This window comes from Leucoraja erinacea, chromosome 22, assembly GCF_028641065.1.
Source record: "Leucoraja erinacea ecotype New England chromosome 22, Leri_hhj_1, whole genome shotgun sequence".
NCBI classification, from domain to species: domain Eukaryota; kingdom Metazoa; phylum Chordata; class Chondrichthyes; order Rajiformes; family Rajidae; genus Leucoraja; species Leucoraja erinaceus.
Window position 1 is genome coordinate 25,080,596 of NC_073398.1, and position 17,360 is coordinate 25,097,955.

A 17,360-nucleotide genomic window follows, 5' to 3' on the forward strand; every position below is an offset into this window, starting at 1 on the left:
TCTCTCTCTCTCTCTACTTTTGTAGTACGCATTTTTCTATATATTCCTCTCTCTCACTTATGATTCTCTGTACATGGATGATAGTCGTGCAGCTAAAAAACAGATTTTCATCGTATGCCATTTGACAAGTTCATCCTGTGTAGGTACATAACATCCTGCTTACCAGAGTTGGGGACCTTGGCATTGAAGGTTCTGCACTCAGCTGGCTCTGTTCCTACCTTTCCAACAGATCCCACCATCTCTCTCCATAGCCACACCTCTGCTACAGCCACAGTCACTCAAGGCGTTCCCCAAGGCTCCGTACTCAGCTCCCTCCTCTTCATCATCTACATCCTCCCCCTTGGTCAGATACTTCGCCACTTCAACCTGCACTTCCACTGTTACGCCGATGACACCCAGATCTACCTCGGCACCAAATCCCCCCACAACCCCCCTCCCTCTCCTCTCCCATATCAACTCCTGTTTGTCAGCTATCAAAACCTGGATGCAACATAACTTCCTCAAACTCAACAGCGATAAAACAGAATTCCTCCTCATAGGCTCCAAATCCACACTCAGCAAAATCAATAACCCCACTCTCACCATCGACGGCACCACTGTCTCCCCATCTCCCCAGGCCTTGGCGTGATCTTTGATTCCACCCTCTCCCTTGAGCCTCACATCCGCCATGTCATTAAAACCTCCTCTTTCACCTCCGCAACATCGCCAAAATCAGACCCTTTCTCACACCTCCCGCTGCTGAAAGACTCATCCATGCCTTCATCTCCTCCCGACTGGACTACTGCAACTCACTTCTCCTTGGCATCAGCTCCACCTACATCAACCGACTCCAACTGGTCCAGAACGCAGCCGCCCGACTCATCACCCACACCAAATCCTGGCATCACATCACTCCAGTCCTCAAACAACTTCACTGGCTTCCCATCTCCCACCGGATCACCTACAAAATCCTGGTCCTCACCTACAAAGCCCTCCACCATCTGGCCCCCCCATATCTCACTGACCTCCTCTCCCCCTACCAACCCTCACGGTCCCTCAGATCCACATCAGCCGGTCTCCTTCTCCATCCACAAGTCCAACCTCCGCAGTTTTGGAGACAGAGCCTTCTCCAGGGCAGCTCCCAGGCTCTGGAACTCCTTCCCCCAACTGATCCGCAATTCCGTGCCCCTCACCATCTTCCAGTCCCGCCTCAAGACCCATCTCTTCACCTCTGCCTATCCTTAGCCCCACGTCCCCCTCCCTTTTCATCTGTGCTTGAATTGCCTCATATTGTGTTTTGAATTGAATTCTGTCTTTAATTTGTGTACTAGTCATGTCTCTACTATTTATTTCATTCCGCTTACATGTTTTTCCTCTACTTGCTAAATTTTTGTAAGATGTACTTGAGACTCTTGAAAGGCGCCCATAAATAAAATGTATTATATCTGTGCCACAATGGACCCTCTGCTCTCCAGTGTTTGGAAACCAGGCTGGAATGAGAACATTGCAGCAGCATGGTGTGGTATCCAGACAGAGGGTCATGTGGCAACGTAACAACACTAAGAACTGGCCAATGATTGAACAAGGGAACAATGGACTAACCAGAAAGATTAATGATAATCGCACATTTGAGACACCAGTCAATGAGGATGCTATTTTATCTCAATTCTGATAAATCAGTGAGGATGCTCCTTTATTTGTTCTTTTAGTCATTTCTTAGTGTGATGGAACTTGCAATTGTGCACCCAATTTGGGAGTTAGGCAAATAATATGGCTCTACTTTGCAGCTGGCTCAGTGACGAGCCTTGATGCCAGCTATGCTGGGCTCAGAGAGGATGCCAATACTGGTGAGCTTATTCTGCAGAGACCGGATTGGTGTTATCTCTCTCTACTGGTTTGAGGTGTCTCCTGATGGTAGATAGTATAGTACAGGAATGCAACGATCACTGCTATCCAGCCATTCTCACTATCAGCAACCTGGGAGTCACCAAGTACCAGAAGCTCAACTGGAGCTAGCACATAAACACATGAATTTAGGAGCAGATCAAAGGCTGAGTCACCTGCAGTTTGTGGCTCACCTCATGACACCCAAAGACTTTTCCATCATCTAAAAATTTGGAGTGTGATGGAATACATTATAGTAATGCACTACATAGATTGACTAGTGGTTGTTAGGCAGAACACAAGGAATCAATAGATGCTTCTCGGGTTATGAAAATTGCTAAATCTAATTGAACCTCAGCTATCCACAATATTTATCAATACTTTTCCTGAGGGTATGAAATGTCATTGCTCATGATGCTCAAGCTTATGAGATTATGAGTATGGAGGAGAATGGAATGAGGTTATGGACAAACTGAATAAATGTGGGAGAATGTGACAGATGAACAATAATATGGGGAAAAAATGACACTATCCATTGAGATGTACATAGCTGAAAAACAATGTTAAATGTGAGAAATTGGGGACCTATGTGTGTTTGTGCAAAGGTCACTGAAGGCTAACATCTAGGTGCAGCAACCATATGGAGGACAATTCATATGTTGGCCTTTCTTACAAAAGGATTTTGGAATTACTCAGCGGGTCAGGCAGCATTTCTGGAGAAAAGGAATAGGTGATGTTTCAGGTCAGAACCCTTCTTCACACCCGGGTTTCCACCCAAAACGTCACCTATTCCTTTTCTCCAGAGTTGCTGCCTGACCCGCTGAGTTATTCCAGCATTTTGTGACTATCTCTGGTATACGCCAGCATCTGTGGTTCCTTCCTACACATTTTACCTATAAAGCTGTATGTCTTAGGAATGTGGGAGGAAACAGGAGCATCCAAAGGAAGCCCATGCGATCACAGGGAGAACGTAGAAACTCCATACAGACGGTGCCCAAGCTCAGGGTCGAACCTGGGTCTCTGGTGCTCTAAGGCAGCAACTCTGCCACTGTACCACCTTAGAGAGAAATGATCTATTGAGGGGTGGTTCTGGGCGCACAGTCCAGTGACAATCAGGCTTTTTGCACGGTGAATAAACTTAGTGCATGTCCCATGAGATATGTGCTCTGGGCATGTCGTCCAATCAGGGTTGATCCCGGCCTCAGTTGTGTAAACAACAGCATTGGAGCACAGACCAGTGAGAGAAGGGACTCTGGACATGACATGCTGAGAAATGCGGACTTCGACACATTATCCAGGAGGAACTGACTGTCGGGACATTGTCGAGTGAGTGACAAATAGCATGGAACATGGTCTATTGAATGGTGGGTGGTCAGGTCATGGTGACCAGAACTGGGTTGACTCTGGGCTTGTGGCACACTATGTAGAAGAGATGGACTCTGTGCTCATTGTGCAGTGAGAATCTGGTCCTGTGCTCTCCACTCAGCCAGGGACAACACTGAGCACACTGACACACAAGGGCGAACACTTTAGAGATTCTGTTGAATCGGTTTCTGGCGATGTATCTCCTTTGATCGTGTTTTCTACATTGGGTTTATTATTATCAACATTTGTTTTACAAAGGTGATGTGCTGTCTGCAGACAACAAGGCAAATGAATCAACAACAAATGTCTCATCTTCAGGAGATCCAGAGTCACATATGAAGTCACCTGATATTCCAATCTGTGAGGTGAAATCAGAAGCATTCGAAATTTCAGAGGTAAATTCAACGAATCTCAAGGCTCCTGAGATCAGTTCACCTGATTCCAAGTCAACTGATGTCAAATTACCTGATCCCACACCAACCATGGTCACGTCAACTAATTCTGAGACATCTGAGGTCAGGTCAATTGTTCACACATCTTCTGAGGTCAAGTCAACATATTCCAATCCATGTGAGGTTAAGGTAATTGATCCTAAAGTATCAGAGATCAAATCAGATAATTCCAAACCATCTGAAATCAATTCAACATATCCTAAATCACCTGACGTTAAGGCAGTTGATTCTAATGCCTCAGAGATCAAGTTAATTGATTTCAAACCATCTGAGACTGAGTCAACTTGTTCTAAATCATCTGATATCAAGACAATTGATCCCAAAGTGATAGAGGTCAAATTAGCGGAACACAAGCCATCTGAGATGAAGACAATTGATCCTAAGGTGTCAGAGGTCAAATTAGCAGATTCCAATCCACCCGAGATCAAAACAGTTTATCCCAAACCATTTGATGCCCAGATGATTGATTCTGAAGTGTCAGAAGTCAAATTAGCCGATTCCAAACCATCTGAAATCAAGACAACTAATTCTACGTCATCTGAGGTCAAGGCAATTGATGCTAAACTGTCAGAAGTTAAGTCAGCTGATCCTAAATTAGTGGAAATTGAATCAACACATTCCAAACCATACAACGTCAAGTCAATTGATCTTAAAATGCCTGAATTCAAGTCTGCTGATCTCATCCCAGCTGAGGTCAAATCAACTGATTCATCTGTGCCTGAATTCAACCCCACAAATTTCAATCCATCCATGGTGAAACCAGTTGATCTCAGCCAAACAGAAGTTCAGTTATCTGATCCCAAACCATCCAGGGTCATGTCAGTTGATCTCAAACAATCTGAGGTTAGATCAATACCTCTCAAACCATCTACAATAGAGTTAATAGATCCTAACCAATCCATGGTATTGTCGGCTGGCCCCAAGATGGTTGAAGTGAAGTCAACTGATCTCAAACCATCTGAAGTCACATCTACTGATTCCAAACTTTCTGAGGTCAAGTCAAGCACTACCAAGTTGTCTGAGATCAAGTCAACTGCTTCTAATGGGTCCGTGAGCAAGGCAGCTGATCCCAAGCCTTCTGAGGTCACATTATCTGCTCCCAATGATTTCAAGGTAATGTCAGTCATGCCAACTGATTACAAAATCAAATCAGATGGTCCCAGTGAGGCAGAAGTCAAGTCAGTTGCTTCCCAGGAATGTGAGGTAGATTCAGCTGCTCCCAAGACATCTGACGTCAAGTTATCTGCGCTTAACATATCTGAGACCAAAACAAGTGATCCCGAACTTCCCAAGGTCACGCCAGCTTCTTCCAAAGTTTCTGAGATCAAGTCAGTTGTATTCAACATGTCGGAGACCAAAGCAGCTGGTCCCAGACCCTCCGAGATCAAGTCAGCTGCTCTCAAGACGTCTGACGTTAGATTTGTTGCTCCTAAGGTTCCTGGGATCATGTTAGCTACTCCTAAACCAGGTGAGGATGCGTTATCTGTTACCAAAACAGCTGAGGTCAACTCAACTGATCCTAAAGTATCTACAGCGATATCAGCTAATCTAGAACTTTGTGATATGGTGGCACGTTTCCATAAGTCTTACGACCAACTATTAAGCAAACCAGAAATATGTAGCATGAGGTCACCTGGTCCTAAATCGTGCAACAATGTGCTTTGTATGTTGGAATTGGATGAGTTGAGGTTGCAGATTAAGCAGCTCCGGAAGGAATTGGAGGAGTCTCAGGAACAAGCAGCCCGGCACCAGAGGAGCTATTTGGACTTACAAAGTAAGTGGATTTCATAGAGGAAAGGGTTTATTGGGGGTGGTGAGGGTGGGTGAGGCCAGATGTCCTGCATTCCATGCTCAGTCCTGGGAATGAGACGGGGGTTTTAGGGTTGGCAAGAATAGTCCTGATTGGTGTGAAGCTGAGCACTGGTGGGGAGTTGTGGGAATCAGACTTTGACATGCTGTGCTGGAGGGGCAAGGCATAGACTGAAGGAACTGACATAAGGTGGTCAGGGAATTGGATATAGGAATGAGAGTTGGAGATGTAGGGTTTTTATGGGCAGTTTCAAGAATTGGGGAGACATGTTGGGGAGTCAGTAGGGAAGAAATATCAGGATGTTTTGAGCATCATGTAGCATATATAAAAGTCAGAGGTGAGGAGAATTGAGTATGTTCTCATTAGAAGACATTACAATTTTGAGTATTAGTCATGTTAGGAGCTTTCAGCACATACAGACAGAAGAAACGGGGAAAGTGAAAGACCTGCGTTCTCAATATGGGACAACAAGAGACAGTCACTTTTACATCCTTTGGGCCATAGCATTATATCTAACTGAAAACATATATTATCACAAAGGCATCTGGAGAAGTTGAAGTCTCACAAATTGCCCTTGTAATTGCAGGATGAATGTTTTTTGCTCCTGCACTTAAACATCTTGTAATAGGGGCAACATACCATTTGCCTGCCTTCTGATTTGCTGAACCTACAAGTAGGGTTCAAGTACTTCTGAACAGCAGATCTTTTCAACACCCAATTAAAAAAAATTATAGCAACACCTCTACTTTTTTCTTCCAAAATGGAGGCTTCACATTTTCCCACTTTGTATTTCATGTGCTATGTCCCTACTCAGCCAATTAACCCTTTTTATTCCCTCATAGTTCCCTACATTTTCTTGCAACTCAACGATTAAAATAGCTGGAAATATTCAGCAGGTCAGGCAGCATCTGTGAGAAGAGAATAGAGTTAATGTTGCAGGTCCATGACCTCAGCTCCCACTTCCATCCTGCTGTTTGGAACACTCTGGTGCGCTTTACCCTTGTACCTCCCCTGGCAATGTTCAGTGGAAGAGTGTAGAGGGAGATTCACGATGTATTTAGCCGCTGTCATATCAATCTCTTGCCTTTCCAAACACTGCAGGATTGCTGGAGGAACAACGATTGGTCAATGTGCAACAGACTGAAAACTTTGCCAAACAGATCCAGCGTCTCCAAGGTGAGTGACAGTTTTTGGGTTTGAGCTGTGCTGTAGAACGCAAACATGCCACAGTAACTGAGGCTTGGGTTAAGCAATACGAAGCAGAGAAGTGCAATGCCATATGAGGATATGAGCAGAGCTCAGCAGCATGGCTGGAGGCCCTGGCATAAATGTAAATTCCTCATTCTCAATTCATAGATGAAGGAAATAAAGGTAACATTAGCACATTTGCAGATGACACAAAGCTGGGTGGCAGTGTGAACTGTGAAGAGGATTCTATGAGGATGAAGGGTGACTTGGACAGGTTGGGTGAGTGGGCAGATGCATGGCAGACGTAGTATAATGTGGATAAATGTGAGGTTATCCACTTTTGGTGGCAAGAACAGGAAGGCAGATTATTATCTGAATGGTATCAGGTTAGGAAAAGGGGAAGTACAATGAGACCTGGGGATCCTTGTACATCAGTCACTGAAAGTAAGCATGAAGGTACAGCAGGCTGAGAAGAAAGCTAATGGCATGTTGGCCTTCATAACGAGAGGAGTTGTACAGGGCCCTGATGAGATCACACCTGGTGTATTGTGTGCAGTTTTGGTCTTCCTAATTTGAGGAAGGACATTCTTGCGATTGAAGGAGTGCAGCGTAGGGTCATGAGGTTAATTCCCGGGATGGCGGGACTGTCATATGATGAAAGAATGGAGTGACTGGGCTTGTGTTCACTGGAATTTGGAAGGATGAGAGGGTATCTTATAGAAACATATTAAATTATTAAGGGATTGGGCATGCTAGATGCAGGAAATATGTTCCTGATGTTTGGAGTGTCTAGAACCAGGGGCCATAGTTTAAGAATAAGGGGTAGGCCATTTAGAACTGAGATGAGGAAAAACCTTTTCACACAGTGAGTTGTGAATTTGTGGAATTCTGTGCCTCAGAAGGCAATGGAGGCCGATTTACTTAATGCATTCAAAACAGTTAGAGCTCCTAGGGCTAGCGGAATCAAGGGATATGGGGAGAAGGCAGGAACAGGGTACTGATTGTGGATGATCACATTGAATGGCGGTGCTGGCTCGAAGGGATGAATGGCCTACTCCTGCACCTATTGTCTATGTAAAGTAAGTGAACTCGGCTGAAGAGCTAATAAACCTCTTGGATTCATAACAAGGCAATGTGGCACTAAATGATAGAGGGTGCGTGAGTGCTGAATGGCCTCAGCTGGCTAGTGAGTACATTTGTGGGCAGCATGCCGAATGTTTGGATGAGAATGGTACAAAACTAGTTCTATAAAAGATGAACTCACTGGGATTGAGTGGAAATCTTTCCTGATACAGATAACTTCACATTTCTGGTGTTCCCCTAAATCTTCTCTGCATTCTCCCCATTGCATCTATGATCGTATGTGTTATTCCATATGTGATATAAACAACAGCTCTAATGACCAAGTGGATAAGACATTGACATCCCAAGCCTGGAGTTGTGTGTTCAGGTCATGTCTGGAATGGTGCAGCATTTGGAGTATTTAGTCCAGTTCTGGTCACCCATCTATAGGAAGGATGCCATTAAAATGGAAACGGTGTACAAAGGATTTACAAGGATGTCCGAGGTCTGGATGACTTGAGATAAAAAGTGGCTGGATAGGCTGGGTCTTTTTTCTGTGGATCATGAAGGCGGGGGGCGGGGGGGGATCTTATAGAGGTATATAAAATCATAGTGGAATAGATATGGCAAATAGAAACAATTATTTCCCCAAGGTGGAGACGTCTAAAACTAGAGGGCATCGATTCGTGAGAAAGGAAAGATTTAAAAAAGGAATAGAGGGGCAACCTTTTCACACAGAGGGTAGTGGGCATGTGAAAAGAGCTGCCAAAGTTGCAGAAGCAGTTTCAGTTACAGCATTAAAAAGCCATTTGGATAGGTATGGAGTGATACAGGCAAAACACAGGCAAATGGGACTGGTTCAGGTAGACAATTTAGTTGGCATGGACAAGTTAGGCTGAAGGGCCTGTTTCTGTGCTGTATAACTCTGACTATATGACACAAGTTTAGCATAATTTCCCAACTTTTCAATTGTATTACTTGAGAAAGATCTTCATTCATATAGTGCATTCACAACAATAATAATAACACAAAGAGTAAGGTACCATGCTTCAATGACTACCGACCGGTGGCACTAATATCCGTGGTGATGAAGTGCTTTGAGATGTTGGTTATGGCATATCAACTCCTACCTCAACAAGAACCAGGACACACTGCAATTTGCTTACCGCCACAACATGGCAACGGAGGATGTGATCTTGCTGGCTCTCCACTCTGCACTGGACCACTTCGACAATAAAAACACATATATCAGGCTGTTGTTCATTGACTACAGCTCGCAGTTAAACACTATTATCCCCTCCAAACTGTTTGTTAAGCTTAGGGAACGGGGTTTCTGTGTATTCCTCTGCAGCTGGAACCGCAACTTCCCCTTTAACAGAACACGATCTGTACGGATTGGCAGCAACTTGATAACCATAAGCACAGGAGCTCCTCAAGGCAGTGTGCTCAGCCTCCTGCTCCACTCACTCTATACCCATGACTGTGTAACCAGACACAGTTCCAACTGCATCTTTAAATTCGCCGATGACACTACCGTTGTTGGACGAATTGCGGATGATGGTGTCAAAATATAGGAGGAAGATCGATTGACTGACCGAATGGTGCCAGAACAACAATCTTGTTCTCAACGTCAGTAAAACCAAGGAACCGATTGTTGAATTTAGAAGAGAAAGGCCGAGGATGCACAAACCTGTCTTCATCGATGGGACGGTAGTGGAGAGAATCAAAAATTTCAAATTGGTGAGCATGCATATCTATGAAGATCTGTCCTGAACACAGCACACTGATGAAATCATACAGAAAGCCCATCAGCACCTCTACTCCCTTGGAGGTTTACGGAGATTCGGTATGTCGACGAATTCGCTCTTGAACTTCTGTAGATAGGGCCATAGTCATAGAGTGATACAGTGTGGAAACGGGCCCTTCGGCCAAACTTGCCCACACCGACCAACATGCCCCAGCTACACTAGTGCCACTGGCCTGCTCTTGGACCTGCTCTCTACACCTGCCCTATCCATGTACCTGTCTAACTGTTTCTTAAACGTTGGACTAGTCCCAGCCTCAACTACCTCATCTGGCAGCATGTCCCATACACCCACCACCCTTTGTGTGAAAGAGTCACCCCTTCAGATTCTTATTAAATCTTTTCCCCTTCACCTTGAACCCATGTCCTCTGGTCCTAGATTCCCTTATTCTGCGTATGATCTCATGATTTTGTACACCTTTATAAGATCACCCCTCATCCTCCTGTGCCCCAAGGAATAGAATAAATGTACAGTTAAGAGCATACTGACTGGTTACATCACGGCCTTGTTCAGCAACTCCAATGCCCAGGAAGGAGAAAGTTTGCAAAAAGTGGTGAACATGGCCCGTCACGGGAACCCCACCATCAAAATATCTAATTAGGGAGGAGCTGCCTCAAAAAGGCAGCCAGCATCATCATAGACCCACACCACCCTGGCCACACCCTCATTTCACTCCTGCCATCGGGAAGAAGGTATAGGAACCTGAAAACTGTCACATCTAGGTTCAGGAGCAGCTTCTTCCCAACAACCAGCTATTATCACTACAACCTCCAACTATACTCCGAACTACATTGACGTGGGGGCATTATTTTGTCGTTGCACTATTATTATTTGTTTTTATATACAAAATGTTTTTGTTATTTATTATGGTGCTTACAGAGTACTATGTTTACTTGTCTGTGGTGCTGCTGCTGCAAATAAAAATGTCATTGTTCTTGGGACATTTGCCAATAAAACACTCTCAACCCTTGACTTACATTTTCAACAGTGCTACTGTCTAATGGAGCATATGGGATTATAAGGGATATACGGCAAAGACTCGGGCGTTCTGCTCAACCAATCAATGTATGATCCACTTGAACCTCTCATCTTTTCTCTATCTGAGTAGTCCTGTATTCCATTTTTTGTTAGATAGACACAAAATGCTGGAGTAACTCAGCAGGACAGGCAGCATCTCTAGGGAGAAGGAATGGATGACGTTTTGGTACAAGACCCTTCTTACACATTCCATTCTCCCTTGTTTGCTGTCTCAGAACAAGGAGTTTCAACTCCATTGGTTAGAATAGCATTATGCCACTACCTGAGAGGTATTGGCTGAAATTACTAAAAACTCAAATCTGTTTCTTTAACCAAAGCAGCAAACTCACTAACAGTTATTTTGTTATTTTCAATAACAAAACTTATAGATATCTGCTTTGTCCTATTCAGTACAGCTTCGGTCCGTTCAGGAGGAGATTGAGAGCTTGGAGGAAGAGAAGGAGAGTGAGCTGACAGAAGCACATGAGGAACTTCACTGCGCACAGGAGGAGATTGTGAATCTCCGTCAGGCAGCCGAGGAGGCAGCGGGGGAACGGGAAAATGAGATTGCAACGCTGCAGGAGGAGCTATGTCGTATTCGGGCAGAGCTGGAACACCTTCAGCAGACAACAGTGGAGTACGAGCTGGAGATCACCACACTCCGAGCAGAGATACAGATGAAAAGTGACAGTCGACAGAAGAAAAACTCCGAAGAGGTTACTCAGCTCCAGGGTATGATCCAGGCAGCGAATGATATGAGTCCTATACAGAGGGGTTTATTAATTGGAGAGGGGATTCCATAGAGAACAACATGGCGGGTAGATGTGTGTTGCTAAGTGGCAGATTGAGATTGTTATTGGTGCTCATGTGGTACTAATTACCTAATTTCATGTGGGGTCAGTCACTGGTTAAAAAAAAAAAGGTCCAAAGTACTTGCGGATGAGTTCAGATGATAGACTTCATGGGTGGGAATCCTGTTGGTACTTTTCAAGTCATGGTGAATGAATGAGAAATGACACTGCCTAGTGGAAGTAGAGATGTCAGGGGGATTTCACTCTTGGACTTTAGCACCAGTTCCAGGAGCAATTGAGCTATGGAAAATAAATTAGAGAACTGAATGAATAACAAAAATAGACCAGGCAAGCAAAGCAAGACTAGCGAAATGGGCAACTCAAATTTAACAACAGGAATGTTAAGTTAAGAAGAAGGAGGAAAAGAAAGAAGAGTTTAATGGAATTAAAAGGGGGTTCAGGAACAGTGGGCAGAAATAAGATTAATACCATAGATGTTGTCTATAATAGCCAAATATCTCATATAGACATTGTGGGCCAAATAGCCATCCTCGAGCTGCATTATTTAATAACTACATATAACTAAAGATGTGAAGGCAAAAAGAGCATATACAAATACGATGGACTGAACTGAGCAGGCTGTGGCCAGCTGTTCAAAGGAAATTCAGTGTTTAACTGCTTGCAGCTAAAGGGCCTGTCCCACGAGCATGCGACTGTATGCGGCAAGCGCGACCTAACGTGGTCGCTTGAGCCGTACGGCCTCGCGGGGCCGGTCTCACTTCAATCGCCGGAGACGTATGGCGTTGTGCGGAGCTGGTCCCGATATCGCGCGGGGCTCCGAAAAACTGACACTGTCCAAAAATTCTGCGCGGCTACGGCCTGCTGGCCCGCAGCCGCATTGAAGCCGTATGCACCGCCTCGACAGGCGTGCGCAGCGTCTCAACGCCGTACGCAGCGTCTTGACGGCGTACGCCTAGCGCGAACTTCCCACGGACTTCGCTCGAACTTCACGTCAACTCGTACGGGATCACTCGACCTCCGCGCGGCCCCTGCTTCCGGTTTGGTCGCGCTTGCCGCATGCAGTCGCATGCTCGTGGGACAGGCCCTTAAGTAAATCGCAGATCTGATGTAGACCCACCGTTAGTAATGGATGAGCTGAGTGACAGAAACCAGCAAATGTGTTTCTGTAATCTCACACCAGTCAGACCTAGTGTTGGATCAGAGTCAACTTTCAATTATTTCATTTATACTCACTTTATATAATTTCATTGTTTTAATCCATGTGAAAATACTCAAAATTTTGCCTTTTATAATATTTTAAATGATTGAGACATTTAAAAATCTGTGCAAAATTGCATAACATTTGACAGAGCCGGAGACAGAGATACATCCCCACACCCAATCTTCGACCTTGTCTCCTGTCATGGGCTGTCGGGATATCTGGGGTAGTAGTGTACCGGCTGTATGCTAGCTAGCTGCTGACACTTTGCTAAGCCTGTCTCACTTCCGATTTGGGAGGCCCAGAGCGAAATAGACCCAACCATCTGTCCCACATTAGTACATATATACAGGGAGAGCATTGAGTAATGGGCATTGAAAGGTCCAACAGAACACACTCAACTGAGACAATTCAGCCAATATATTTTAGGAGGAAACCAAAAATAAATTGAGATTCTGTATCAATATGAGTAACTGAGAGAAAAGGTGGGAATAGACATGGAAATGATGTGGGTGGCACGCCAGAGACCGTGGTTTGATTGTGACTATGGGTGCTATCTGTATGGAGTTTACACGTTCTCCCAGTGACCGCATGCGTTTTCACCGGATGCTCCGGTTTCGTACCACATTCCAAAGACGTCCAAGTTTGTAGGTTAATTGGTCACTGTAAATTGTCCCTAGAGTGTAGGATAGAACTAGTGTACGGGTCATCGTTGGTCAGCGGGGACTCGGTGGGCCGTAGGGCCTGTTTCCACGCTCTATCTATAAACTATAGATGCAAAGTCACTGATGCAAAGTCAATATTAATGCAAAGCTTAAAACACCTTGTTACAGTAATGGCATTAACACCTCCTCCAATTGAAAGAAAGTGAAAGGAATCTAGTCTAATTAGAAAAACGAGTATGTGTAATTAGAGAGACGAGTAAAGAATAATCATATTGTTGTGACTAGAAATTTTTAATGATTCTTTCTCACTGGGCAGAAGCGAGTTAGTAAAGAAATAGGAATGAAATTCCTAAATTACATTAAGTGTTTCTCCCTCCAGCAATGTGTTTTTCAGCCCACAAGGACAAAGACGTCACTAGAACTAATAAAATGGATTTTGTAGATGAACTAGATTAAGACAGTGACCCCAGTACTAGGTTTAAAATCCAAATGGAAAGGGAAAAATATTTGTACAAAAACTGGAAGATAGGATGAGTTTTGGGCAGACTTATGTATAAAGACATGTTGGTGGTTGTGAGGTGGAACGAGTTATTGATTCACTGGACTGCGGAGACATAGTTTAAGAAAGTAAACAAGACCAGGTACAGGCCTTGAGACATCTCGGTCTCCTCTGTTTTTCTACATGATTATGCCTGTTTTTTTTTTACCTTCACTATTAATCCACTCTCATATATGCATTTGTTGTTCAAAAATAAAGCTGACTCAGCCAGTGAATAGACGCAACAACTCGTGTCCACAGCGCTCTTGAGCAGAGAATTCCACACCATTCAAAAGCCTCGGAGGAATAAATAAACATTTTATCTCAGCCCTTTCTCCTGAGACAAGGCCCTCTTGTTCTACACTCTCTGGCCATGGGGAACAGATAATCAGAATCTTCTCTGTCACAATCAGAATCTTATATATTTCAATGTGACTGCCTCTCATTTTTTCTAAATTCCAATCAGTATATACACCTCCTGCTTAATATTTCCTCACAAGCTAATCTTTACATCTCAGAAATGGTGTATTTCCCACACCAGTCAGACCTAGTGTTGGATCAGAGTCCCCTTTCAATTATTTCACGGTGCCTCAGGAAGCCCGTCAGCATCCATAAAGATTCATCACACCCTTGTAATGGACTGTTCGAACTGCTACCTTCTGGCAGACGTTACAAGGCCTTCTACCCCGCCCTTCCAGAAGCAGGAACAGCTTCATTCCCAGGGCTATAGCGGCTCTGAACCGGCCCTGCTGAGTGCCCCCCACCCCCATAAACTGTCTCCCTCGGATGGTGATGGTCACGTTGCACAGACACATCTGCACTTTAGTCTGTTTTGACTGTTTTACTGTTTTAATGTTCTTTTTACAAACCATGTTCTCGGGGTAACTAAATCTAAATTTTATTAGTTATTTAAGTTATGACATCGGATGGAAGCTGCATATCCAAATCTCGTTGCACTTATGTGCAATGACAATAAAATTTATTATTATTATTATTATTATTATTATTATTATTATTATATCAATCATGGCATTTGTAGGGAAATTTGATTTCTTCATCTTTCAAATGGATTATTGTTCTCCCTAAACCTTTTTCTGCCATAAATCTGCTAGGAATTCCTGACTGTAGTACTAGGTGGCCCCTTTGGCTCCCATAAAAAAAGGAACACCAGAGGTGGGTATGTTCTTCACCAGCATGTCCAGGTCCTTCTCGTCCTGTAAAAACAATTCCTCACCTCCGTCCATCAATGCAGCATTCATTCATTCAGCAGCGGAAGAGTGTTGAGTGGTGCTTCCATCGTCGCACCTGCTTGCTACATTTTGACAAATGTGAGAACTTGCAACATACCAAGAAAAACAATAAACTCAGTTTCAGCGTGGTTATACCTGACGATGAAAGTTCTCGGTTTTCATGTGACTTTCACAAACAGCATTAGGGTGACCTGCACCAATGTCAGAAAAATGCTGAAGATCAATTTCTAGGCCAAGGATCTCTTAGCCTCATTGGCGGTAGAGTAGAAAACGAATAAAAAGATGTAATGGTAAACAATTGTAACGTATACACAATTACACATACAATTGGCTATGGGCATAGTGTTCAATTCTAAAAAAATAAGAGATTTTATGGGGGCATTAAAAAATTACAAATTCTTTATTGGCATAACAGATGAAAAGAGATGGGAGGTTGCTTCGAGATTTAAAGTGATTAGCGGAAGTACCAGGCAACAGGAGGAACCCGTTTTGGACAAAGCAAGTTGTAGTGATTGGGAATGCACAGCCTGAAAACGTGGCAAAAATAGATTAAATGATTTATTTCAGAATGAAAATTAATGAAAATAATGATATGCCATTGAGGAAAGTGAGATTAACTGGGTGGCTCTTTCATGGAGTAGACAGCCATGATGTGCTAAATGCTCTTTGTCTGAGCTCAACCACACTATAATTCTGTTAATAAGTATGTTCCATTTAAAAAAAAAAAGGAAATCACAATTTATTTTGGGTTGTTGAGGGAACAACACTTGGACATAATAAGAATTATCAATTATGTGTGTGGGAATGCAGTTACACGGATAAAATAAGGCAACAGGAGAAGACGAGTTGAGAAAAGACATTAAAACAAAACAAAAGGAAAAACATTTAACGTATTTTTAACATAAAATTAATATCGAGTGGAATTGTGGAAGGAGAGGATGCTATCAATTAGATTTGAGAAGTGGGGGAGGTGGGAAGGGTTGGTAGGATACATGGACGTGTTATAAACATGTGGCTCTGTGTGGGATGGTTAAATCTTGTCTGGCTATATGTCTTCTGTCACAACCCCTGCACATTTCAGTGTAAATCCATCACGATAGGAATGAAGGAAGTGGCTAAAACAATGCCTTTTTTAGTAGGGTTTTTTAGGGTATGGAATTCTCGACCAGACGTTATTATCTGCTTGCATGTGTGTGTTGCTATTTAAGCTGTGTGTGTAACAGGTGCAGTCCAGTGCCTGCAGGTTGAGTGTCGAAATCTGGCTCAAGAATGTCGAGTTCTGCAGAATGATAACAAACAGCTGAGGGAAAGACTGCAACAAATGGAACGGCAGTATTGCAGGTAGGACAAATTAACGATGTTATGTATGCGTCTGTACGTAAGGCTTGCACCCTCTCTCTCTCTCTCTCTCTCTCACACATATACACATAAACAAACATGTATTCACACGCATTCACACAACACACACACACCTTTATTAATAAAAAACACACACTTATATATACTTGAACACAAATTCACCATTATGCTCATTCATGCACTCACACACATGCTTGCTTCCACCCTCACTCACATACCTAGTCACCTTATACATTCTTACTCTCACACTTAACACTCACACACAACCTCTTGCACACTCATTGATGCATTTATTAGTAACTAAATCTATGATGTGCTTACACTCATGTGCTCCCACATATACTCACTTATTTTCTCTCTCTCTCTCGCTCGCACACACATGCTCACCCCTGCTACTTCAAATTCATGCATGGCCTCTCACTTCAAACATTCTCAAAGAAACACATACATATATATATCTATATATAATCTCTAGCTCTTGAGACCGCAAAGCAGATCACAATGAACACCATGGTTTTGTTCTCTTCGAACAGCCCACCATCTTTCACTCTGCCTGCTCATTATAATAGTTTTAGTCTCTAGCCACAACATGATGTGTTGTCAATTGTCCAGGCACTCAAAGGGGACCCACTTTTATAAGTGTAAACATGATGAAACTAACGGAAATTATCAAAATGAGCTTGCATCTCCCACAAAGGAGGTGGATTGCAGCTCCAAGAAGTGTACTCATCAAACCTTGCGACAGGAGATATTGGGCTCCATATTTTCACAGCACCCAGAGAACAGGAAGAGAAAAGAGGGAATGAAGTCACTCAATATCTAGTTGCTGTATTGGAAGTGTTGATTTCTGTCTCAACGCTTGAGATTGCTACAATTATTGTTGTTAAATGGGCTGATGGGATGCCACTGTAATACAGCAAGCCATTCTCTAACAGGTTGCAGGATTGCTGGTTCGCTGACAGGGACGGTAGCAGTT

The 17,360-nt window shown here is 43.5% G+C and overlaps 1 protein-coding gene across 4 annotated transcripts in view; it reads left to right on the forward strand.

The window, feature by feature from the left end:
- LOC129707838 (myosin-10) overlaps positions 1 to 17,360 on the forward strand; it is a 67,941-nt gene that overhangs the window by 22,890 nt on the left and 27,691 nt on the right. For all 4 annotated transcript variants that reach the window (XM_055653230.1, XM_055653232.1, XM_055653229.1 and 1 more), the window contains exons 7-10: positions 3,487 to 5,454; positions 6,592 to 6,666; positions 10,974 to 11,294; positions 16,249 to 16,366. In XM_055653230.1, coding sequence (XP_055509205.1) covers positions 3,487 to 5,454; positions 6,592 to 6,666; positions 10,974 to 11,294; positions 16,249 to 16,366 — 2,482 coding nt within the window. The remainder of the gene's footprint in view (positions 1 to 3,486; positions 5,455 to 6,591; positions 6,667 to 10,973; positions 11,295 to 16,248; positions 16,367 to 17,360) is intronic.